Source organism: Pan troglodytes, chromosome 17, assembly GCF_028858775.2.
Source record: "Pan troglodytes isolate AG18354 chromosome 17, NHGRI_mPanTro3-v2.0_pri, whole genome shotgun sequence".
Classification (NCBI taxonomy): Eukaryota; Metazoa; Chordata; class Mammalia; order Primates; family Hominidae; genus Pan; species Pan troglodytes.
This window is the reverse complement of record NC_072415.2, coordinates 33,312,237-33,337,055: the sequence shown is the minus strand read 5'-3', so window position 1 is coordinate 33,337,055 and position 24,819 is coordinate 33,312,237. Positions and strand designations below refer to the sequence as shown.

Genomic DNA, 24,819 nt, shown 5'->3' with positions numbered 1-24,819 from the left:
GTTTTTATGCCAGTACCATGCTGTTTTGGTTACTATAGCTCTGTGGTATAATTTGAAGTCAGATAATGTGATTCCCCCAGTTTCGTTTTTTTGCTTAGGCTAGCATTGGCTATTCTGGGTCTTGTATGGTTCCATCTTATTCCATGTCTTGATTGTCCAGCTATTGTATCAGCTAGAATTACATTCACTGAAAGTAACTGCAAGAAATACCAACTCACAGTAACAACCAAACAGGACTTTATTTTTTCTCTAGGAATAAAAAGTCTGCAGGCAATCCATCTAGGCCTGTTACTGAGGTTCTGTGATGCCTCAGGGATTCACACTCCTTTCACTCCCCTTACCCATCTATCCCTATAGTGTGACTTCCACTCATGCTCATCACATCATAATTGCAAAATGGTTGCTTGCTTCTCAGATGGGGCCCACAGTCCCCAGGCAGGAAGAAGGGGAAGAGTGAAGGGCAAAAGAACTTTCTAAAAGGCTCTCACTCAGTGACTTCTGTTTCATCTTATTGGCCAAAATTGTGTCTAGTAGCCACCCTAGCTGCAAGGGAGTTTGGGAAATGAAGTTTGTAGCTGAATATATCATGCCCTGTAGAAACTGGAGGTTTTGGTAGGCAAGAAGGTAGAAATGAATATTGGGTTAACAACTAGCAATGGGCTTTTGTTTTTTTTTTTTGAGACAGAGTCTCATTCTGTCGCCCAGGCTGGAGTGCAGTGGCGCAATCTTGGCTTACTGCAAGCTCCACCTCCCGGGTTCACGCCATTCTGCTGCCTCAGCCTCTAGAGTAGCTGAGACTACAGGCGCCTGCCACCAAGCCCAGCTAATTTTTTGTATTTTTAGTAGAGACAGGGTTTCACCGTGTTAGCCAGGATGGTCTTGATCTCCTGATCTTGTGATCCATCCGCCTCAGCCTCCCAGAGCGCTGGGATTACAGGCATGAGCCACTGCGCCCAGCCTTTTTTTTTTTCTTTTTCATTGCATTTCAGGGTTAGTCATGACTTTTTTTTCTCCCTCAGACTTTAGTGAGCATCAGAAATGTTATTTCTGGCCGGGTGCGGTGGCTCACACCTGTAATCCCAGCACTTTGGGAGGCCAAGATGGGTGGATCACTTGAGGTCAGGAGTTTGAGACCAGCCTGTTCAACATATGAAACCCCATCTCTACTAAAAATATAAAAATTAGCCTGGTGTAGTGGCACACACCTGTAATCCCAGCTACTCAGGAAGCTGGGGCAGGAGAATCACTTGAACTCAGGAGGCAGAAATTGCAGTGAGCCGAGATCAAGCCACTGCACTCCAGCCTGGGTGACAGAGCAAGACTCCATCTCAAAAAAAAAAAAAAGAAAGAAAGAAAGAAAAAAGTGCTATTTCTTAAAATTCAGATTCCTAGGCCCTATTCTGACATCCTTGCTTGGGAACGTATACTTTTAGTAAACCCCTCACGTGATTATTTTCAGCCAAACTGACACCTGTTCACAGACAAACACATGGGGACCACTAGTTAGTTGTGAAATTCAAACCTGAATATGAACTGTTAATAAACTAAATCAAGGCCAGGCACGGTGGCTCATGCCTGTAATCCCAGCACTTTGAGAGGCCGAAACGGGCGGATCACCTGTGGTCAAGAGATCGAGACCATCCTGGCCAACATGGTAAAACCCCGTCTCTACTAAAGATACAAAAATTAGCCGGGCGTGGGGGCGTGCGCCTGTAATCCCAGCTACTCGGGAGGCTGAGGCAGGAGAATCTCTTGAACCCGGGAGGCGGAGCTTGCAGTGAGCCAAGATTGTGCCACTGCACTCCAGTCTGGGCGACAGAGTGAGACTCCGTCTCAAAAAAATAATTAATAAATAAATAAACTAAATTAAAATAAAATATTAAAATCAAAATAAAAGATTTTCTCATGAATCCTCAAGTTTTGGCACAGGTGGAACCTGAAAACATTAAAATATGAGAAAACAATTAGCAAATTAAGATCTTCATTTTCATTAATTGTGAAGGCAGTTCTTTTACCTTTTGTGAAGCCATTGGAGAACAAGGCAGCTAGAACCTGAGAAGCCGTGATTCTGTAGAGAGGGAAGCCTGGAGAAGGGAGGCTCACTTTTTTTTTTTTTTGAGATGGAGTCTTGCCCTGTCGCCCAGACTGGAGTACAATGGTGCCATCTTGACTCACTGCAACCACCGCCTCCTGGATTCAAGCGATTCTCCTGCCTCAGCCTCCCAAGTAGCTGGGATTACAGGTGCCTGCCACCACACCCGGCTAATTTTTTGTATCTTTAGTAGAGATGGCGTTTCACCATGTTGGCCAGGCTGGTCTTGAACTCCTGACCTCGTGATCCACCCGCTTCGGCCTCTCACAGTGCTGGGATTACAGGCATGAGCCACTTCAGCCCGCCGGAAGCTGACATTTGCTGCCGCTTTGTTCCACAATGAACTTGCTGCTTTGAAAGCGGTGACTGAGAGGTTGAGACGCTGAGCAGAAAAGGAAAGCTAAGAAGCCGAAAAGCTGTTAAAACTTTTTTTAAGGCAGATTCAGGACTGGGACAGTAAAATCTGGGGTACAGAGCCTGCTAGAGGCAGTCCTGGGGCCCTGGAGGGGACTCTGACCTAGGAACAGGTCAACTAAAATAGGGGGAAAGCTTAAGTGCAGCCTCGAGCCAGCTCTACCCTTGATGGATACCTGGCTGCCCTGCCCACTTCTGGGGTTACTGAATCAGCGCTTAGTTCATTAGTTTGTTTTTCTTCTCCTTTCTTAGTTTCCTATGAGCCAGTGTTTCCGGAGCCACCAAAAAAGCTCAATATAACTCCTGGTGTTTAAGATAAGCACTTGACATGCTTGTTTTCCTTTTACAGCAGCTTAAAATGTGCGTCTGACAGTTTCTAAAACCTAAAACAACACATAGGCTTTTCTGTTTATTTTTATTCTTATTTTTGTTTTAAGTTCCGCTTTTCTGTTTTGCTGAGTTTTGTTTGCTTTAATTTTTGTTTTATAGTCTTTGTTAGACTCTATGACAGATGTCTGAAGGCATATGTAGCCAAATTTGTATAGTGGCTCTCACTACTTGACATGTTTTCAGGTGGCTTTTACTTTGTTCTTTAAACTTTCTAAAGTCCTTTTTGCTTTAAAATGAGGATGAATAATATTTACAAAGAGCTATTTCTAAAGTATGTATTTGCTGGCAAATCTTGACTATGTATCACTGTTTTGGAACCTGCTTTTTCATTTCAGAAGTGTTTTATGTTTGAATGCCTCTTTCTTTCTTTCTCTCTTTTCTTTCTTTCTTCCTTTCTTTCTTTCTTTCTTCTTTTTCTTTCTTTCTTTTTTTTTGAGATGGAATTTCCCTCTGTGGTCCAGGCTGGAGTGCAGTGGTGCGATCTCGGCTCACTGCAACCTCCACCCCCCAGGTTCAAGTGATTCTCCTGCCTCAGCCTCCCAAGTAGCTGGGATTACAGGCGCCTGCCACCATGCCCAGCTAATTTTTGTATTTTTAGTAGAGACGGGGTTTTGCCGTGTTGGCCAGGCTGGGCTTGAACTTTTGACCTCAGGTGATCCACACACCTCGGCCTCCCAAAGTGCTGGTATTACAGGCGTGAGCCACCGTGCCAGGCCTGAATGCATGTTTCTTTCTACATTTGCATTTGCATGTACATATGTATATAACAAGTGTCAGGAGTAATGTATATGGTGATTGTCTTGTACTGTGGGTGATTTCTGCTTTTTTTTCCCCTATGGTTTCCAGAAGTTTCAGGAGGGTCTCCAGATGCTGGTGAGACCCCCGCCCCAGTTGGTTTCCAGGTTCTTGACACCTTTTCGAGAAAGAATTCAGGGACAAGTCAGAATGAAGGGAAAGGCAAAAAGCTTTTATTGTAAAGTGACAGTATGCACTGAAGAGAGAAGTGCAGGCATGTTTGTGAGAATGAGTCACACGCAGGGAGTTTGGGTTTCTAATTTTATGGGTGTTTCTTTAATTAGGGGGTGAAATAATCATTAGGTATTCTGGAAGAGGGGGGATTTCAGGGACCCCCCCTCTGTCCCACACCCCCAGGTACCACCCCCTTTCTCCCTGATTTGGGTTTGCACTGAAGAGTCATGGACATGTCACCCTGTCTCTGTTGCCAAGGCTGGAGTGCAGTGGCGTGATCTCGGCTCACTGCAACCTTTGTCTCCTGGGCCCAAGTGATCCTCCCGAGTAGCTGGACTACAGGCGTATGCCACCATGCCCAGCTATTTTTTTTTTTTTTTTTTTTTGTATTTTTGGTAGAGAAGGGGTTTCACCATATTGCATAGGCTGGTCTCGAACTCCTGACCTCAGGTGATCTGCCCTCCTCAGCCTCCCACAGTGCTGGGATTACAGTCATGAGCCACCAAACCCAGCCTTCTCCTCCTGATTTTGGGTTTTCTGTTATCTCACAGTTTCTTTGCCTAGCTCTTGTTTAAGCTCTTGTGTGGATTCTTCCATCCTCTTGCGAGCACCCAGTGATCTTCCTATCTCATTCCCCCTTCAGAGATTTCCATCCCTTATTCTTAAGGGTTGATGAGGGAGGAGGTCAGTCATCTGTGTCTTCTTCTTGCTGATTTAAGGGCACTGGCCCTGCCTACCAAAGGATTGGAAATCTCTGGCTGCTGGTCTAAGGATCCCCAGGCTGCATTAGCAGGAGAGTCCCATGGTGAGACAGGAATTGGCTGAAATCCTTGCATCACCATCATCTTTACATGGAGTTGCTGTAACCTAGAAGATATAAACTTTATAAGGAAGTTGAATACGCATGGGCCAAATATTTTTATTATTTTATTTATTTTTTGAGACAGAGTCTCGCTCTGTCACCAGGCTGTAGTGCAGTGGTGTGATCTCGGCTCACTGCAACCTCCGCCTCCCAGGTTCAAGCAATTCTCCTGCCTCAGCCTCCTGAGTACCTGGGACTACAGGTGTGTGCCACCATGCCCAGCCAATTTTTGTATTTTTAGTAGAGACAGGGTTTCACCATATTGGCCAGGATGGCCTCAATCTCTTGACCTCATGATCTGCCTGCCTCAGCCTCCCAACGTGCTGAGATTACAGGTGTGAGCCATCATGCTCAGTCCAATGGGCCAAATACTAACAATAAGATCACCATTAATGGGCCTAAAAGTGGTAAAACCAGGTAACAGAAAGTAGAGCAGCCTTAACGCATTCCCTTTGGAATCGGCCAAAAGGTTTTCCTTTCCAAAGTTGTGAAGCCCTTTTGCTTGGTCAGCTGTGCCTGAATTCCAAAGTGGGGGAAGGTATGGCGAGGCGTGACTGACTCCCAGCTTCCTGTCATGACCTGAACTAGGTTTTCAGGCTGTTGCGGTTGTTGTTTGGATTCCCTTTGGCCAAGAGAGAGATCCATTCTGTTGGGGGCTTCTAATTTTTTTTTTTTTTTTTTTTTTTTTAGTTTATATTTTCTCTTTTTTTGTCAACGCATCCCAGAGGCAGTGTTGATGGCCAAGCTTTCATTCTGGCCCATATTGATGCCAGGGTGGCATGCTACAGGCCCTGGGTCCCTCATGTCCCCTAGTGGGGCCCCTATGGCCAAGAGACTTAGAGTCAAAAAAACTTATTGCCAATTAAACATGCTAGACAAGATAGGAATGGAGGTGGGCAGGGACTCAAGCTTCAGCCTCTTTTCCCTTTGCTCCCCCTTTCCCTTTTGTGTGCACTTTTAGGTCTGAAGGTTTGTCCTTTCCTGCTGCCTTCGTTTTTGGCTTCGTTTCTACTTTTGCAGGAGCAGGGTTAGGGGACAACTGTGCCCATCTCCTCCTGGGCTTTTCCTTCACGGCCCTCTTGGCTGAGCTGACCTTCCTCTTGGGCATGTTGGTGGTGGGGAGGGGGCCTGCCGGGTGCCTATGGGCAATGGCGAAACCAGAGCCTTCTGGAAGCTGGGCTCACCAGCTGCTGCTGCTCCTCCCACCACCCAAGCTGCCGAGACCTGTGGCAGATTTTTTTCCCTCAAGTTTATAGAGCTATCTGTAGTAGCTCACTCATGTATTCTGTAATGAATACCCCACCTTCCCCACCCCTCCATCTGCCACTTTCTTATCTACCAAATTTGATCTTAACTCCTCAAAAAGCTAGCCAAGTCTGGGAGAAAGTCGGAAAGCTTAGGATGGTAAAAGTAATGCTGTTCCAAATGCAACCTTGTATTATTTTTACATTGGAAACAAATCGGAAAAGAATAAAAACAAGAGGCTTTCAAATTAGTAAATTGATGTCTCCAAGTATAAAACACACTTTGATAACTTATTTTTATGTTATCCTGACAAAAATCCAATAGAAAAATATTGTCTTCAAAAACCTAAGGATCAAGGTTTGAAAATATAATCAGATGAGCTTTTCTCTGCTCCTATAGAGCTTGGAATTTCAAAAGGTGCAGAAAACAATCTCTTCTGATGCCCAGAGCCCGAATGAGCAGTAAGAAATGTACTCCTAACACATCTTAGGGCCTATTGTCTTCATCTTCCTTAGAGTCTCCCGTGCTCAACATTTCCCCATCAGCTGCCTCGCTTCATCCTGCTTTTTGTTCAAAGGTTTTTTAAAAAAGGAAATACCATATGCTGAGGGGAAAAAAATTGCAGGGATGTATGCCACACTATAAACAATGGTCTTTGGAATATGAAGGACTTTTACTTTTTTTTTTGAGACAGAGTCTTGCTCTGTTGCCCAGGCTGGAGTGCAGTGGCACCATCTCAGCTCCTCTGCCTCCTGGGCTCAAGTGATTCTCCTGCCTTAGCCTCCCAAGTAGCTGGGATTACAGGCATGTGCCACCACACCCAGCTAATTTTTGTATTTTTAGTAGAGACAGGAATTCACCATGTTGGCCAGACTGGTCTCAAACTCCTGACCTCAGGTGACCTGCCCACCTCGGCTTCCCAAAGTGCTGGGATTACAGGCCTGAGCCACTGCGCCTGGCCGAGGGACTTTTACTTGAACATTTCTGAATTCCTACAATATTTAAATTCAAATAAATGACTTACTTTTGTAAGCAAGAAAAACTAATTTTTATGAAAAGGAAACTGGTAATTATCTTGTTGAAATAAAAGTTATCTAGTCATCCTTATTTTGATAACTTAATGTGAGATAAAATATCCCTATTTCCGTATTTTATATATTTTCATTTTATTAATTTATTTGAGACCAAGTCTTTATCTATCACCCAGGCTGGAATGTAGTCGTGTGATCATAGCTCACTGCAGGCTTGATCTCCTGAGCTCTAAGAATCCTCCTGCCTCAGCCTCCCAAGTAGCTGGGAGCAGAGATGCATGCCACCACACCCACCTCATGTTTTGTAGAGATGAGGTCTGCTATGCTGCTCAGGCAGATCTCAAACTCCTAGGCTCAAGTGATCATCCTGCCTCAGCATCCCAACGTATGGGGATTACAGGTGTGAGTCACCACGCCCAGCCGGTATTTGATTTTTTATTTACTTAGCAAACCAGTATTTTTCACTTTCTTTTTCTACTATGGGAAAAAAATCTACTCTCTAATCTACAAGGTGTGGGGTGGGGGAACCTATTTGTAATGTGAAGTAGGCCATTTGCGATTGAAATCTAACAATGAGAAGTTGAGGGGGAATAATCTACTTAAAATAGCATTGCTTAACTTTATACAGAAACAGCAACTTGGTACCAGGACATAAGTTAATATAAGGAACACGAAGATACCACACAAAGAACCAATTTTAAAATGATCTCTTTTTAATTTCTTAAAAAGCACATTCACAGCACACTCCAAGAATGCCACACAGCAGTGGTTTGCTGCTCTTTGTCAGAATATGTCAGAAAACAAAACAAAAAAAGTTTTAAATGCTAAAGATTTTAAAAATTAGTTCTCTGAAATTTCTGTAAAGCCAGTATCACCAGTCATCTAAATCTTTATTTTGGAATAGTAAACCTTTCAAAAATGTAATGAGCATCTACCCAAAATTACACCTCTCTGAAATGTAATTAAAAGCTATCCAACAAAAACAAATATTTTTCTAGAAAGAACATATTTGGCATTTTAAAATAATGTTAAAAACAGCTTTCTCAAATGTAAATGATGTCTAGATTTTTACTTTCTATTACCAGACAGAAAGTTTGGATCTTTAGTGGTTCCAATCTGACTTCAGTAATAGGAGGCATGATTACATTGAAGTTAATGAACTTTAATCCTAACAAAGCCAATATACTTTTCTAGCACAGTGATTGCTTTTTAAAAGTGGTGTCCAGCACGTACTAAAAACTACTAAGAGTAAGGCCAGATAGCTCAAATTAGTTGATTAATTTGGTATCCAAATTGGTGTTTTTTTTTTTTCCTGGAGACGGAGTTTCCCCTCTGTCACCCAGGCTGGAGTGCAGTGGCATGATCTCAGCTCACTGCAACCTCCGCCTCCCAGGTTCAGGCGATTCTCCTGTCTCAGCCTCCTGAGAAGCTGAGATTACAGAGAAGTGCCACCACACCCGGCTAATTTTTGTATTTTTAGTAGAGACAGGGTTTCGCCATTTTGCCAAGGCTGGTCTTGAACTCCTGACCTCAAGTGATCCACCCGCCTTGGCCTCCCAAAGTGCTGGGATTACAGGTTTGAGCCATCGTGCCTGGCCCCCAAATTGTTTTATATATACCTTTCATCCTTAGATTTAATATTTCTAATTTGTGATATTTCTCTGAAAATCAATCAAGTACACAGTTCTAGTGAAATATAAACTGAATTTTGCTTCATTAACTAAATTAAAATACATCAAACATGGTTAAATCTTATATTCTGTCCTTTCAGATAATTTACATTTTATTGATAAATGTAGATTAGCCACACCATGAGTTATATCCTAACCATTTTACCTAAATGTAGAAAAGCTGAAAGTTGACTGGATAATTAAAAAGCTGTTATATAGTTATCTCTCTCAGAAACCTATGATGCCTTTTCTTAGATGTAAGTATGGAAAAAGAATTCTGTTCATTTTCATGATATATCAACAAAAATTACATGACTTATGTCGATTTCTGTCAGCCATTCTGAAACCAAATTTCCATTTGTTCTACCCACTAAAGAGCACACATTTTCCTTTAGAATCATGGCCACAGTCTGGAAACATAATTGAGAAAGGCTAACTCTGGGCCAATAAAATATTCAAGGAAAGACGCAACACAAAACAGGGAGGTGAATAAAGCAAGTATGTTGTAAAATCCTCCCTTGTAAACACATCTGTCCTTTCCTCCCATATTTGGAAGTGTTACCCAAGTTTCAAAAATTATCATCAAGACATTTTACACCACAAGTCACATAAAATTAGGTCTACTTCAGCCAGATAACCTATAGCTGTTAAAGAATTATATTATCCTGTTCATAAGATGAGAGGTAGTGACATTTTATTCTCTCAATGCTGAGCTAAAAATTCCACACATCTGGCACATGGGTTACAAGGGGGAAAAGCACAGAAGCACCATTGCCCACTCCTCATGTTTTGGTATTTCAAGTCACCCATAACTTCATTTGCTATTGGCAGCTGACAATCACTGCTGTGTTAACACTGAAGCAGTGGATATTAGTGCTATTCATCATATAGTAGTGGTGGGTCTCCATCATCTTTCAAAAATGAAGCAGCTTTCCTTCCATTCTTCTGAACGTGATCTTCATTCATTTTCTCCAAAGCTTCTATCTACAAAAATAATACATTGAATCCATTTGTCAAAATCCTACTTTTCACAGAAACCATATTTTAGATTGTGCTAGTAATTTTTTTCTTTTTTTGAGATGGAGTCTCACTCTGTCGTCCAGGCTGGAGTGCAGTGGTGCAATCTCGGCTCACTGCAACCTCTGCCTCCTGGGTTCAAGCAATTCTCCTGCCTCAGCCTCCCTAGTAGCTGGGACACATGTGCCACCACGCCAGCTAATTTTTGTATTTTTAGTAAAGACGGGTTTCACTATGTTGCCCAGGCTGGTCTCGAACTCCTGACCTCAGATGTTCCACCCGCCTTGGCCTCTCAGAGTGCTAGGATTACAGGCGTGAGCCACCGTGTCCAGCCAATTTTTTTATTTTTTATTTTTTAATGGAGTTTATGTTGCTCAGGCTGGTCTCAAACTCCTGGGCTCAAGAGATCCTCCCTCCTTGGCCTCCCAAAGTGTTGGGATAACAGATATAACAGGAGTGAGCTGCCATGCCTGGCTGAGCCAGTAATTTTTACTCTCTTAAAAACTAGGTTATTCCTAATGATTCTGCCTTTGAGTTGAAATTACTATGTGTGTGTGTGTGTGTGTGTGTGTGTGTGTGCGTCCAAGTATACACACATAGTCATACATACGTGTATTTTTTTTAATTTGATTGCAAGGGTCAATATTTACTATCTTTATCCAGCTAGCAATTGGAATCATCTGTTTTGAAATGTATTCTATAAAACATTCCAGAAACAGGAAAAAGAAAATTCTACCATTCATCAAACAACAGTATCACTTACTTACTGAGCAACTGTATTGTGCTGGAAGCTGAATTTACCATCTTTCTGTTATTTCTCTCTAGCCTTAGGCTAGGCCCAGCTTACCCAAACTCAAGTCATCCTGGGGATTTCTGGAACAGACTCAGTAATCACTCTCTGCTTTGGTATAATGTTGGGAATAATTAACTGCTATTTCACCTTTTAGATTTTGTTCAATTTTAAGAGACTTTCTCTGGAGGAAGCTTTTTCATGGTTCTCTAGATCTGATATTATAATAACCAGGTATTTCCAAAGATAGGCACTTCTAACTTTCTATGTTTAGTAAAGGGCAGGGACCACATGTTACTGTTTTTTGTATCACTCAGAGTGTTCATCAACTTCCTCATTCATTAAATAGGGGAAATAGGAGTCTACTGGAAATGTACAGTTTGCCCATCTTAACCAAATGGTGCCCTCCGTGAAGAAATGTTTTGCTGTGTGTGTATTCTGAATTTTAAGTATAGAAAAAAACAGGCCGGGCACAGTGGCTCATGCCTGTAATCTCAGCACTTTGGGAGGCCAAGGTGGGTGGATCCCTTGAGGCCAGGAGTTCAAGACCAGCCTGGCCAACATGGCGAAACCCTGTCTCTACCAAAAATACAAAAATTAGCCAACCATGGTGGCACACACCTGTAATCCCAGCTACTCGGGAGGCTGAGGCAGGAGAATCGCTTGAACCCAAGAGGCAGAGGTTGCAGTGAGCCAAGATCACGCCACTGCATTCCAGCCTGAGTGACAAACCAAGACTCCATCTCAAAAAAAAAAAAGAAAAAAAGAAAAAACCAAAAACATCTTAAGAAAAGAAAAATCTCAAATTAATTTTGTTTTTGGGGAAAGGGAGGATAAAACTAGCTCTGGGTTCCAGTTATCTCCTCTATGCAGTTCTGCATGACCAGCAAGGTGAAAAACAGCTGTTTATCACATACCTCAGCTAAAAAATCAGCTTCATTATCTGCTGTGATGTTTAAGCCTGAAACAGCATTGAAGAGTTCTCGTTCACTAAGGGCTTCCTTGACTCCTCCTTTCTGGAAAAACTAGTAAGGAAATACAAGAAAGTCAGTAAGAAGTATTAGCAATGTTCTCTTATAAACTAAAAACAGGGAGCAGCACATTTATAAAAAGACTTGGATGCATGCACGTGTGCACACGCACACACACACAGTAATTTCAACTCAAAGGCAGAATCATTAGGAATAACCTAGTTTTTAAGAGAGTAAAAATTACTGGCTCAGCCAGGCATGGCGGCTCACTCCTGTTATCCTTGTTATCCCAACACTTTGGGAGGCCAAGGAGGGAGGCTCTCTTGAGCCACTACATTCCTTGCCTCATGTCTCAACCATCGATTTTCCTACTTCCAAGCTGGACTATGCTCAGGTTCTAGTTGCTTTTCATCCTCTCACACATCCATCCTGCCTTCTGGATTTAGCTCATACCACTGCACCTTCTATAGCTATAAAAATGAGTGCTATAAATAAAACCACTTGGCATTGCTTTGAATATGTAAAGGAAATACTTTCACTAAACCCCAGAAATTAAAAATTTCAAGCAGGCTCAGAGGTTATTTCCAATATGAAGTTACTCTATCCTTTAGAAAGATCATTGCTATCTGAATCTACTGCCAACAATTCATTTCCCTTAGAAATGCCAAACAAGTGTAACCCAACCCTGTGCTTACTAAATTTTACCATATATATATATATATATGTTTTGTTTTTTTAAGAGACAGGGCCTAGCACTGTCATCCAGGCTGGAGTGCAGTGGCACAATCATAGCTCACTATAATCTTGAACTTCTGGACTCAAACAATCCTCCTGCCTCAGTCTCCCTAGTAAAACAGCCTCCCAGTTAAAGCAGCTAGGACTACAGACATGTTCCACCACACCCAGCTACTTTTTAAATTTTTTTGTAGAGATAGGAGTCTCATTATGTTGCCCAGGCTGGTCTCAAACTCCTGGGCTCAAGCAATCCTCCCTCCCTGGCTTCCCAAAGTGTGAGATTATAAGCGTGAATCACCATGCCCAGCCACCTAATCTTCTTACCATGCTTCACAGTGACAGTGATCAGACACTGTCCCACAATAGAGACTGTCCCTCTTTTAATGGTAATAATGGCAGCAAGCATACAGGCACACCATATACCAGCTTCTGTTTAAGCACTATGCACACATTAAATGTCTACTCGACTGCTTATATACAAGGAGCCAAAACACTCGCTTATTCCCTTTAACTTTTTTTTTTTTTTTTTTGGAGAAGGAGTCTTGCTCTGTCACCCAGACTGGAGTGCAATGGCGCAACCTTGGCTCACTGCAACCTCCGATTCCCAGGCTCAAGTGATTCTCCTTTCTCAGCCTCCCAACTAGCTGGGATTACAGGCACACGCTACTGCACCCAACTAATTTTTTTGTATTTTTCGTAGAGACAGCGTTTCACCATGTTGGCCGGGCTCATCTTGAACTCCTGACCTCAGGTGATCCACCCACCTTGGCCTCCCAAAGTGCTGGGATTACAGGCATGAACCACTGCACCTGGCATTTTTTTTTTTTTTTTTTTTTGAGACGGAGCCTCACTCTGTTGCCCAGGCTGGGTGGAGTGCAGTAGCACGTTCTTGGCTCACTGCAGCCTCTGCCTCCCAGGTTCAAGTGAGTCTCCTGCTTCAGCCTCCCAAGTAGCTGGGATTACAGGCGCCTGCCACCATGCCCGGCTAATTTTGCATTTTTAGTAGAGATGGGGTTTCACCATGTTGGCCAGGCTGGTCTTGAACCTCTGACATCAAATGATCCACCCACCTCAGCCTCCCAAAGTGCTGGGATTACAGGCATGAGCCACCATGCCTGGCACCCCTTGAACATTTTACCCAACTGTGAGACATGGAATCAAATTCTTGCAAAATGAAATATGACAAATTGATCTTTATATCCTTGTCCTGAAAGCAGCCCGTATCCCTTCCTTCAATTTCTAAGAATATGGTCTCTTACTTATCTTAGGAGTGAGAAAAATACCTGCAGCTGTTACATCCAACAAAAGAAGGCATATTGGTTTACACGTCTACCTGCGAGACATTCCTGCAGTCCCGGAACAAGAACTCCAGGCCGTGAGGGTGGGTAGGTTCTACTGACTGACTGACATCAATCAACCAGACCTATTTCAATACAGAACATGAACTGATGTATTTACATTTTAAATTTTACTTACAGTAATTAAATCTGAATGTTAACAAAATGTGCTCCTCACCTTTCCAGCATGCCACAGCATGTTATACTCACTGAGGTCAGCATGGACAAGCGTACATTCATGATATAACTGCCGCATCAACTGTGAAGAGGGAAGGCACACATTAGGAAATGAATAATTAAGTGGTATTATTGATGATGACACCCCTGAAAGTTTTTTATTTTTATTTTTTTTGGAGACAGAGTCTCACTCTGTCGCCCAGGCTGGAGTGCAGTGGTGTGATCTCAGCTCACTGCAAGCTCCGCCTCCCGGGTTCACACCATTCTCCTGCCTCAGCCTCCCAAGTAGCTGGGACTACAGGCACCCACCACCACTCCTGGCTAATTTTTTGTATTTTTTTTTAGTAGAGATGGGGTTTCACCATGTTAGCTAGGATCGTCTCAATCTCCTGACCTCGTGACCTGCCCGCCTCGGCCTCCCAGAGTGCTGGGATTACAGGTGTGAGCCACTGCGCCCAGCCCCCTCAAAGTCTTACAGTAGAAATCAACATTAATGCATTTGTTTTCCAGCCTTAATAGAATTAAATAGAAAAGTTTCATCACTATTTAATCTCTTCCCCAGCCACCCCACCTCCCAAAGAGGCCAGAAAAACATACTTGATTTTCCTTTCAATGTTTACCTTTGGAGGCAGAGAAAGGTGGATCACCTTTCTAGCTATATCTTTAAAAATTAATTTGGATTAAAATTTCCATATCTAGATCAATGGCTGCATTACATGACAGCTTCATGTGGAGATTGCATAAAGTAGCACATTAAGTTTCTCCAGTGTTCAATTAAAACACAGAGGGATAATGGCAGTATTAGGAGCATTGTCTCAACCTGGAAGGCCCTCAGATTGAATTCAGTTGCTATTTCAAAGCATGTAGTTTCCTTGAGATTCCCAACATGCCTTCCAACTTAACACCTGCACTCCCTACTGTTTTCAATTTTCATCATCACTCTCTTATGATGAGACCAGACCTGCTTCCTTTCCTTCACTGTTAAAGCTGTAACATTCAATGGCTGGGTGTGGTGGCTCACACCAGTAATCCCAGCACTTTGGGATGCTGAGGCAAGAGGATCACTTGAGCCCAGGAGTTCGAGACCAGCCTGGGCAACATAGTGAGACCCTGTCTCTTATTTGAAAAAAAAAAAAAAAAGCCCCAAAAAACTATAACATTCATGAAAGCTCACAAACTAATGAGGCACTTTTTGCTAAATGTACTAACAGCAAATTTTATTTAATGAAGTTTGGTGAAAAATAGCTTCATGCACTGTGTCACTAATCCTAACAATGACGACTTCCCTGGTTAAGTCTGTAAGTTTTCTAAAACTATTTAAGACACACACATATTGATAGAAAAACAACTCTTCAGTGTTAACATTCTTTCACAAACTTCAACTTGTCTTTGTTATAGCACCTTGAAATAGCACTATCTAAGGAACTTGGGTTTTTTTGTTTGTTTTTTAAGAGAGAGGGTCTTGCTCTATTTCTTGCCCAGGCTGGGGTGCAGTGGCACAATCATAGCTCACTGCTGCCTTAAATTCCTGGGTGCAAGTGATCCTCCCACCTTAGACTCCCGAGTAGCTGGGACTACAGGTGTGTGCCACCATGCCCAGCTAATTTTTAATTTTTTTTTTTTTTTTTTTTTTTTGAGACAGAGTCTTACTCTGTCACCCAGGCTGGAGTGCAGTGGTGCAATCTCAGTTCACTGCAACCTCTACCACCCTGGTTCAAGCAATTCCCCTGCCTCAGCATCCCGAGTAGCTGGGATTACAGGCACACGCCCAGCTAATTTTTTTGTATTTTTAGTAGAGACAGGGTTTCACCATGTTGCCCAGGCTGGTCTCAAACTCCTGGGCTCAAGTGATCCTACTGCCTCAGCCTCCCAAAGTTCTAGATTACAAGTGTGAGCCAACATGCCTGGCTTCTTTAAGGAAATTTTTTTAAAGTTTAGAGGAAATATTTTTTAAAGGTAGTGTGTGAATGCTTTTAAAAGCACAACTTACATGAAGAGTTTGATAGTAGGCTTCTTTCATTTCTTCACTATTGAGCTTTACTTCTTTTAATTTAGGGGCTGGAACTTGATCATGGCCAATAAAAGACATAACTAAAATGTGTTTCTTCAGTAGTACAACTGTTGGACAAGGAATTCCAGCTCTCTGCATTCTATACAGAAAGAAATGATTCAGAATATACAGATCAGAAGGAGAGAAAATATGTCATTTATTCAATAAATATCTAATCAGGGCCTGCAATGAGCTGGCACTATGTTCTACCCTGGTGATGTGGGAATACAAAGACAGTAAAACACAGCCTCTGCCCATAGAGAGCTCAGGGACTGATGGAAATGACAGACAAGAGACAATTACAATTACGCACTGGCAGAGGTATGGGTAGGAGCTACAGGAGCACACAGCACCAAGGATGGCTTATTAGAAGAAGAGGTAGGAAACAGGAATTAGCCAGATGAAGACAGTGCAAGGGAATGCAGGGAGGTGTTCAAGAGCACAGTCCATTTGGGGAATGTATATCAATCAACATAGCTGAATCTGTGAGTAGGAGGAAGGGCAATGTGGGCTGAGGCTACAAAGACAGGCAAGCTCCACTATGGAAAACTGTTGAAGAATTTTAAGAAAGGCAGGAATTTCAGGAGTACAGAAAAGAGACTGGAGGACAGCAAGACCTTCTAGAAAATGATTCTACCTGGAATTAATTAATTAATTGAAAAAACTTTTTTTTTTTTTTTTTTGAGACAAGGTCTCGGGAGTCTAATGTTTCCAGGCTGGTTTTGAACTCCTAGGTTCAAGCAGTCCTCCCATCTCAGCCTCCCAAGTAGCTGGGAGTACACGTGCACACCATGCCTGGCTTATTTTGGTGGGGAACTCTCAGTAGAAGAATTTTGTAACTGATATATATGAATAATTACTTTTGAAAGCAAATATCTTTAGAAAATAACAAACTAAAATTAAGCTTTTAATAAATTAAGATAATAGAAAGGTTTTTAATGAGAAGGATTATTACTGAATTTCTTGGTTGACAAAACAAATTCTTTGATAGAAAATAAATTGCTTAGAAAATTCAGATACAAGTATAAAAAATTAAAACAAAATGTAATTTGATTGGTAAGAACTTACTCCCACAAAATTAACAAATTAAATGCAACAAACATTTTCTGAAACAAAAAAGAAACAATTTTTTTATGCTAAGCCTAATTGGATGCTGGAAGTTTTACTTCGTGATAAAAGCAATTTTAAAATGGCATTTAGATATATGATAAAGTGTCTAAGGCAGAAAATGCCCAGATTTCCCTCAAGCTTCACTGAGGAAAGAAAAAAGAAAATGGCTTTTTCATCCTAAAAGTATGAATCGAGGTTATACACCTGGCCTTTCATTATTTCTATAAATGAATGTAAAAGAAAGCATGGATTTTTTTATCCTAACGCAAAAAGGTATTTACCCAAGATTACGTCTAGCACAATATTTTCTTTACCTTGCGAGATTGTGCATTTCTTTTTCTGCCCACATGCGGATGATCTTACGTGGATTTAGTTTACTGAAGCGATCTTTAAACCTGAAATCATCTTTAATATATTTGTCACGATTCTTAAACTCATTAAGGGTTGTTTTAAATACCTTGATGGCACATTCTGTAGGTATAACTTTACTATCTTCCTTTTCATCCTCCATGCTAAGTGGAAGAAAAAAAATCAAGTCAGTACAAGTTGCCAGCTCACAAGTACAACAATTTCAAAATAAAGATTCTGTAACACTAAATTAGATCTACCTTCTCTCAGTGTCAAGTCTTGTTTTTTTAAGCCTTTAGGTTTTGGATCTTAATAAAGCCTTAGGTTTTGGTTTGATTTTTTAAATAAAATATACTTTCAAATAAATTGTCAACCGATTTTCAACCATCTATCACATAATGTTCTTCACTTAATGACTACGGAATCAAGCTTGAAATACAATGAAGACATATGCACTTGAAAATAGGCTACAGTCTTCCCAATATGGTTCAGGAGCAAAATTCAATAAAAGCAACAAATAAAACAGCTTTTTAAAAAATAACTCTTTCACTCCTAGCAGACATAAAGGTGAATCAAATGGTTCCTGCCCCACAAGTCTGCAAGAAGTGGCAACAGAGAATAAAAGAAGTACATGAATAGGAAAGGTCCCTCTTCATTGGAAAGGTCAGGCAAGACTTCATGGCACAAGTGCCATCTGAAACAGAAACAGGACAATGGGTAGGATTTGAACAGCATGAACAAAAGCAGAGGCAGGAAACCACAGGACATGTCTGAGGAACAACAAACACTATAGTTAAGACTTGGCTGGAGAGAGATAATGAAAAAAAATTGGAGCTAAAGGACAGGACAGAGGCACATCTGTGAAGAGCCTGGACAAATTCCTAGAGGTGGTGGGGAATCGCGAGGGTTTCTGTGTATGGCACTCTCAAATGCGTGCTTCATGAAGATCAAGTGAACGATACTGTCAGCATGGAAGGGCAAAGGGACAGGCTAGAGGTGTGGGGTCGACTCAGGATGCTACTGCAATAGTCCCCCAATAGTGAGCTTCAGTCATGATGGTGGCAGTGGGAATGAAAAAGTGGATGGAATGAGAAACAATATTAATATTTACCTTTAAATATCTGATAGGATGTTAATCTGGGAAAGAAAGGAACTATATTTCCAAAGGACAGAATCTGAATCAAACCTCCTTCTGTACCATATTCTCCCAGCTGACTCCTCTTCCATTTAGTCACAAAAGGTTAAAGTCCTTCACCTGGTTCTAAGAAACCTTCCTTCTCTTCCTGGGCAATTTCACTTAGCCCCATGGCTCTAAATATCATCTCTATATAGACAACTCCCACATTTCTTTTTTTTTTTTTTTTTTTTTTTTTGAGACAGAGTCTCACTTTGTCACCCAGGCTGGAGTACAGTGGTGCAATCCTGGCTCACTGCAACCTCCACCTCCCGGGTTCAAGCTATTCTCCTGCCTCAGCCTCTTGAGTAGCTGGGATTACATGTGCGTGCCACCACACCCGGCTAATTTTTGTATTTTTAATAGGGACGGGGTTTCGCCATGTTGGCCAGGCTGGTCTCGAACTCCTGACCTCAGGTGATCCACCCATCTCGGCCTCCAAAAGTGCTGGGATTACAGGCCACCGCGCCTGGCCGATAACTCCCACATTTCTATCCCAGTCCTGACTTTCCCTAGAACTTCAGGCCCATTTATCCAACACCTACATGACATCACTTAGAAGTCTAACAGGCATCTCAAATTTAATATGCCCAAAACAAAACTCATGCGGAGTCCTCACCCTACCCTTCCCCAGGCTCTCACCTCGTCAAACGGTACCACCATCAGCTGCTCTAGCCCAGAATCTATCCTCCTACACCCACTTCCAATCCAACAGCGTGTGCTGTTCTCTCTACCTTCAAAACACACACCAACGCTCTCCTACTCTTCACTTCCACTACCGCCCTCCCTAGTCCAACCCTTCACCATTTCTCACTTCAACTACTACAACATTTTAACTGATCTTACTGCTTCTTCTCTTCTCCTCCTATAATTCATTTTCCACACAGCAATCTTTTGAAAGTAAGAATCAACTCATAGCTTTGGTTCCAGGGCAGTCAAAGAGCAGACTCCTTACCCTGGCCTAAAAATCCTACCTGGTCCAGCCCCTGCTTACTCCTCCAGCCCCCTCTCTCCCATTCACATCCTATGCTCCAGGGAGACTGGGTTTCTTACGCTTCCCTCAAAGATACTAACTTTGTACCTGTCCTAAGGCATTAGCACTAGCTGTTCTCTAGTCCAGAATGCCCATCCACCTGATCTTTGATGTATCTTAGATGTGTCACTCACATGTCACTTCATTGGAGAAGCGTTCCCTGTCCTACTAATAAAGCTAGTCAGCCTGTCACTATGACATCATCCTATTTTAACTATCTGCATAGCACATATCTGATATTTTTTGTTTATTATTGTCATGGAGAGGGGTTGAGGATGGGGGAAGCATATTCCATTAGACCAGAGACCTTCCTTGTACCATTCATTGCTGTATCCCAAGTACCTGGAAGAGTACCTGGTACATGACAGCTGCTCAACTATTTGGTTAACAGATGACACAATTTTCAGGGAGACAGATTAGAGACTCTATTCAGAGAAGAAATCTCTAATAACTTAAAAGACATTATGACAGAATAGGCTAGATTTTGAGATAAGCTCCTTTCATTGGACTAGTTTAACCACATAGTAGGTGAGGCCCTAGCAAAAATGCCATACAAGAGATCCCTTACTTGGAAGGTCTCTAGGATCGAGTCCAATTTATAAGATTTGCCTTGTCATTGTCCTACTACAAAAAGATCCTGTTTCTTAGCAAATGACACATCCCTCTGCCTAGCTTTTAAGGTCCTCCTTACCAATTTCCAGTTTGCTTACACCACTTTACTCCCTACTACCTCTAAGCACATACCTTCCTAATCTTCTCAGTGCCTAAACTTCAACTCTCCCACCCTTAGCCTTTTTCTTAAAGAATTAAACATTACAGATGACGCTGAAGTACCCTCTGATTACCATTCCCCATCTTAACTCACCAGAGGCAATAACTATCATAAATGCTGTATTTCTAGTCTCTTTTAAAAGATAATATGTAAGTATCCACAAGCATCTATAAACATCTCTGTAATTTTCTGTATGACTTAAAAAATTTAAATAGATGATATACTGTATATATATTCTGCAACTAGCTTTTTATACTCCACATTGGATTTTTTTTTTTTTTTTTTTGAGACGGAATCTTGCTCTGTCACCCAGGCTGGAGTGCAGTGGCACGATCTCAGCTCACTGCAAGCTCCACTCTCAGGTTCACGCCATTCTCCTGCCTCAGCCTCCCAAGTAGCTGGGAGTACAGACGCCCGCCACCATGCCCGGCTAACTTTTTTGTATTTTTTAGTAGAGACGGAGTTTCACCGTGTTAACCAGGATCGTCTCGATCTCCTGACCTCGTGATCCGCCCCCCTCGGTCCCCCAATGGATTTTTTTTAACCTATTTTTAAAATCCAGATTGAGATCCAACTTCATTATGATATCTTCCCTGAATGTGCCTGGCAATGATCTTGTTCTATTCGCTATTCCTATCCCATATAAGGTCTCGTTTGCATAACTGGGTACTCTATTATGTAATTATCTTTCATTGACCATAATGGTTCTTACTGTAATGTTCTCCTTTTAGCTAAAGCTTAAGCTCTTTGAGAGTAAAAAATATGTCTTATATTTTATTCTCTGAGTAATCTAGCACAAATTACTGCTTGAATAATTGTTGATTGCCTGACCAACCTGAGAGTGACAGAAACCAAAGCTTTGACCCAGGCACAGTGGCCCACGCCTGTAATCCCAGCACTTTGGGAGGCTGAGGCAGTTGGATCACAAGGTCAGGAATTTGAGACCAGCCTGGCCAAAATGGTGAAACCCCGTCTCTACTAAAAATACAAAAATTAGCCAGGCATGGTAGTGTGTACCTGTAGTCCCCGCTACTGGGGAGGCTGAGGCAGGAGAATCACTTGAACTTGGGAGGTAGAGGATGCAGTGAGCCAAGATTGCGCCATTGCACTCCAGCCTGGGTGACAGAGCAAGACTCCATCTCAAAAAAAAAAAAGAAAGAAGAAAAGAAAGAAAGAAAGAAAAAGAGAGAGAGAGAGGAGAGAGGAGAGGGAGGGAGGGAAGGAGGGAGAGAGAGAGACAGAGACAGAGACAGAGAGAGAGAGAGAGAGAGGAAGAAAGAAAGGAACCAGAGCTTTGTGGAAAGCAAAACTCCCAGTCCCCTTGGTGTGCACACCCCTGTATAATACCTCCTTCCCTTGAGCATGTGTGGGATAGCCACTCCCTGGTTAGGTTATGTGGCAAAGGTGATGGTCTAGTCATTCCCATGATAACATAACACTAAGTCTCAGCCTTAGCAGACTGGAGAGATTCTCCTGCTGGCTTTGAAAGTGTGAGAGCTAGTGTGTGAAGAGGCCTGTGAGACGGCCCCATGGCAAGGAACTGCAGGGGCCTCAAGGAGTTGAGAGCAGCCCACTGCTGACAGCCAACAAGAAAGTGGGACCTCAGTCGTATAGCTGCAACTGAAAGGTGGCCAAGGGAAGAGGACGCCAAGCTCCAGAAAGGAACACAGCCTGGCCAACACCTAGACTGCAGGCTTGTGAAACCCTGAACAGAGAACCTAGTTAAGCCGTGCCTGGATTCTGTCAACAGAAACTACGAGATAATAAATGGATGCTGTTTTGGCTGCTAAGTCTGTGGCAATTTATTATGTACCACAGAAAACTAACAAACTTTTAAAAGCATTAACTTTTAGCTGTAGAAAACTGAATGTTCTCTAGTTTTGCTAACTTAGAAATGTCAAAGTACAGATTATGATACCAATTCCACCAGAAAGACTGAACATTTATTATATTAGAGTATATTAAGTATACCAGGCCAGGCGCAGTGGCTCACGCCTGTAATCTTGGCACTTTGGGAGGCCAAGACGGGTGGATCACCTGATGTCAGGAGTTTGAGACCAGCCTGGCTAACATGGTGAAAGCCCGTCTCTACTAAAAACACACGAATTAGCCAGGCGTGATGGTGCGTGCCTGTAATCCCAGCTACTTGGGAGGCTGAGACAGGAGAATCGCTTGAACCCAGGAGATGGAGGTTGCAGTGAGCTGAGATTGCGCCATTGTACTCCACCCTGGGCAACAAGAGCAAAACTCCATCTCCCAAAAAAAAAAAAAAAAAAAAAAAAAAAGGAGTATATTGAGTATAACAGAAAATGGACAAAGGATAAACAAGAGAGAAGACAAGAAAAAGAAACACAAATGGCCAATAAAGCACTTGAAAAAAATGTACAACTTAATCATAATTAAATAAATGCACACCAAAATACCAAGATGTTACTTTTCATCTCTCACACTGACAAAAAGCATTAGATTTGATAATACTAAACACTGATAAAGATGAGGAAGGCCGGAAGCAGTGGCTCACGCCTATAATCCCAGCACTTTGGGAGGCCAAGGCGAGTGGATCACCTAAGGTCAGGAGTTTGAGGCCAGCCTAGCCAACATGGCGAAACCCTGTCTCTACTAAAAATGCAAAAATTAGCCAGGCATGGTGGCATGTGCCTGTAATCCCAGCTACTCTGGAGGCTGGGGTAGGAGACCTTGCTTGAACCCGGGAGGCAGAGATTGCAGTGAGCCAAGATCACGCCACTGCACTCCAGCCTGGGGAACAAGAGTGAAACTCCGTCTCAAAAAATAATAATAATAATAATAATATACGCATTGAAAAAAACTGGAGAAGTCTACCCAAAATTATTAATGATTATCTCTGGGTGGTGGTATTAGGATGACTGTGTTTTTTATACATTCCTATACTGCCTAGACTTTCTACAATAACACTTTAAAAATTACTCTGCTTGCCATGCAGCATTATCTTTGATTCTGTGTAAATTCATTAATCTTGGGGAGAAGAGACTAAGTTTTCATATCATGGTATCATATTTTGCTCATTTACCTCCCTCCATATGCATGAAAGACAACAGACTCCTTTCCTGTACTAATACAGCCAGTGATTGTCTCCAACATTCCAGAGTTGACCATTTTATACATAAGTAAACGTGTCTTAGGATCAACTGCTTTTTCCTGCAAGAGATAAAGCACTGTAAGTGAAAATGACTGCTAATCACAAAATATTTTCTGAGCCACTTCTAATAACTTTTTTTTTTTGAGACGGAGTCTTGCTCTTGTCACCCAGGCTAGAGTGCAATGGCACCATCTCTGATCACTGCAACCTCCACCTCCCGGGTTCAAGTGATTCTCCTGCCTCAGCCTCCCGAGTAGCTGGGATTACAGGCGCCCGCCACCACACCTGGCTAATTTTTGTATTTTTACTAGAGATGGGGTTTCACTATGTTGGCCAGGCTGGTCTCGAACTCCTGACCTCATGATCCGCCCGCCTTGGCCTCCCAAAGTGCTGGGATTATAGGCGTGAGCCACCACGCCTGGCCTAATATCTTTTTTTTTTTTTAGAGACAGAGAGAGAGACAGGGTCTCACTCTGTTGTCCAGGATGGAATGCAGTGACATGATTATGGCTCACTACAGCCTCAAATTCCTGGGTTCAAGTGATCCTCCCACCTCAGCCTCCTGAGCAGCTGGGACTAAAGGTGCACACCAACATGCCCGGCTAATTTTTTAAAACTTTTGCTGAGACAGGGTCTCCCAGGTCTCCCTATGTTGCCCAGGCTGGTCTTGAACTCCTGGGCTCAAGCGATCCTTCCACCTTGGCTTCCCAAGGTGCTGGGAGCCACCTCACCTGGCTTATTTACATTTTTTTTTTTTTTTTTTAAGGCAGGGTTTCAATCTGTCACCCAGGCTGCAGTACAGTGGCACAATCATGGTTCACTGCAGCCTCAACTTTTTGGGCTCAACCAATCCTCCCACCTCAGCCCCCCGGGTAGCTGGGACCACAGGTGTGTGCCATGATGCCCAGCTAATTTTTTTTGTGAGCTGGGGATCATTATGTTGCCTGGGCTGTTCTCGCACTCCTAGGCGCAAGTAATCCTCCTGTCTCCATCTCCTATCCCAAAGTAGTGGGGTTACAGGCGGGCACCACAGTGGCTAGATTTATTTACATCTTTGATTTAAAAAGCCAATCTCATGAAAAAATATCAAACGTGAAGTTTTTTTTTTCTTTACCCAAAGTTTTCTAATATGAATCTTTCTAGTAAAAAAGAAAAAAAAAATCTATAAATACTTACTGCTGTAGAATGCTCCTTTTTCTCATGTAGGCGGGCACTTCGACGTTCTTCTGAGTAGGCATGTTGTTTTAAAGCATTGAAAACATGGTTTGATAGTTTTAAATCCATTCCAATTCCATCTCCTACCTGAAACTCAGGTGCAAACTGCCAAAAGGAAGAATTAGCATCTAAATATTTTAAAATAGGGACAGTTAAAAACAAAAACAAAAACAACCAAATGAGATTAGTCTTTCTTACTCAATAGATGATCACACTAGAAAACCAGAAATCATAGCTACTATAGAGAAAAAAATTAAATAACTCACAGAAAGAGGAGCAATACTATTTAAGAAATTACA

General features: G+C 42.2%; 1 protein-coding gene across 3 annotated transcripts in view; it reads right to left on the bottom strand.

Annotated features, from left to right (window-relative positions):
* Window positions 1-7,695: 7,695 nt before the first annotated feature.
* Window positions 7,696-24,819, bottom strand: part of RIOK3 (RIO kinase 3) — a 30,301-nt gene continuing 13,177 nt past the window's right edge. The window contains exons 6-13 of one of the 3 annotated variants that reach the window (XR_010151870.1): window positions 24,482-24,625; window positions 23,237-23,364; window positions 17,175-17,372; window positions 15,691-15,850; window positions 13,702-13,782; window positions 13,470-13,609; window positions 11,398-11,505; window positions 7,696-9,657 (exon numbers count right to left, since the gene is read on the bottom strand). Coding sequence is in view for 2 of the 3 variants with exons in the window: in XM_523888.8 (XP_523888.2) it covers window positions 9,550-9,657; window positions 11,398-11,505; window positions 13,520-13,609; window positions 13,702-13,782; window positions 15,691-15,850; window positions 17,175-17,372; window positions 23,237-23,364; window positions 24,482-24,625 (1,017 nt within the window). In the remaining variant the exon portion in view is untranslated. The remainder of the gene's footprint in view (window positions 9,658-11,397; window positions 11,506-13,469; window positions 13,610-13,701; window positions 13,783-15,690; window positions 15,851-17,174; window positions 17,373-23,236; window positions 23,365-24,481; window positions 24,626-24,819) is intronic. The other 2 variants (XM_523888.8, XM_016933447.4) reach the window with 2 other exon arrangements.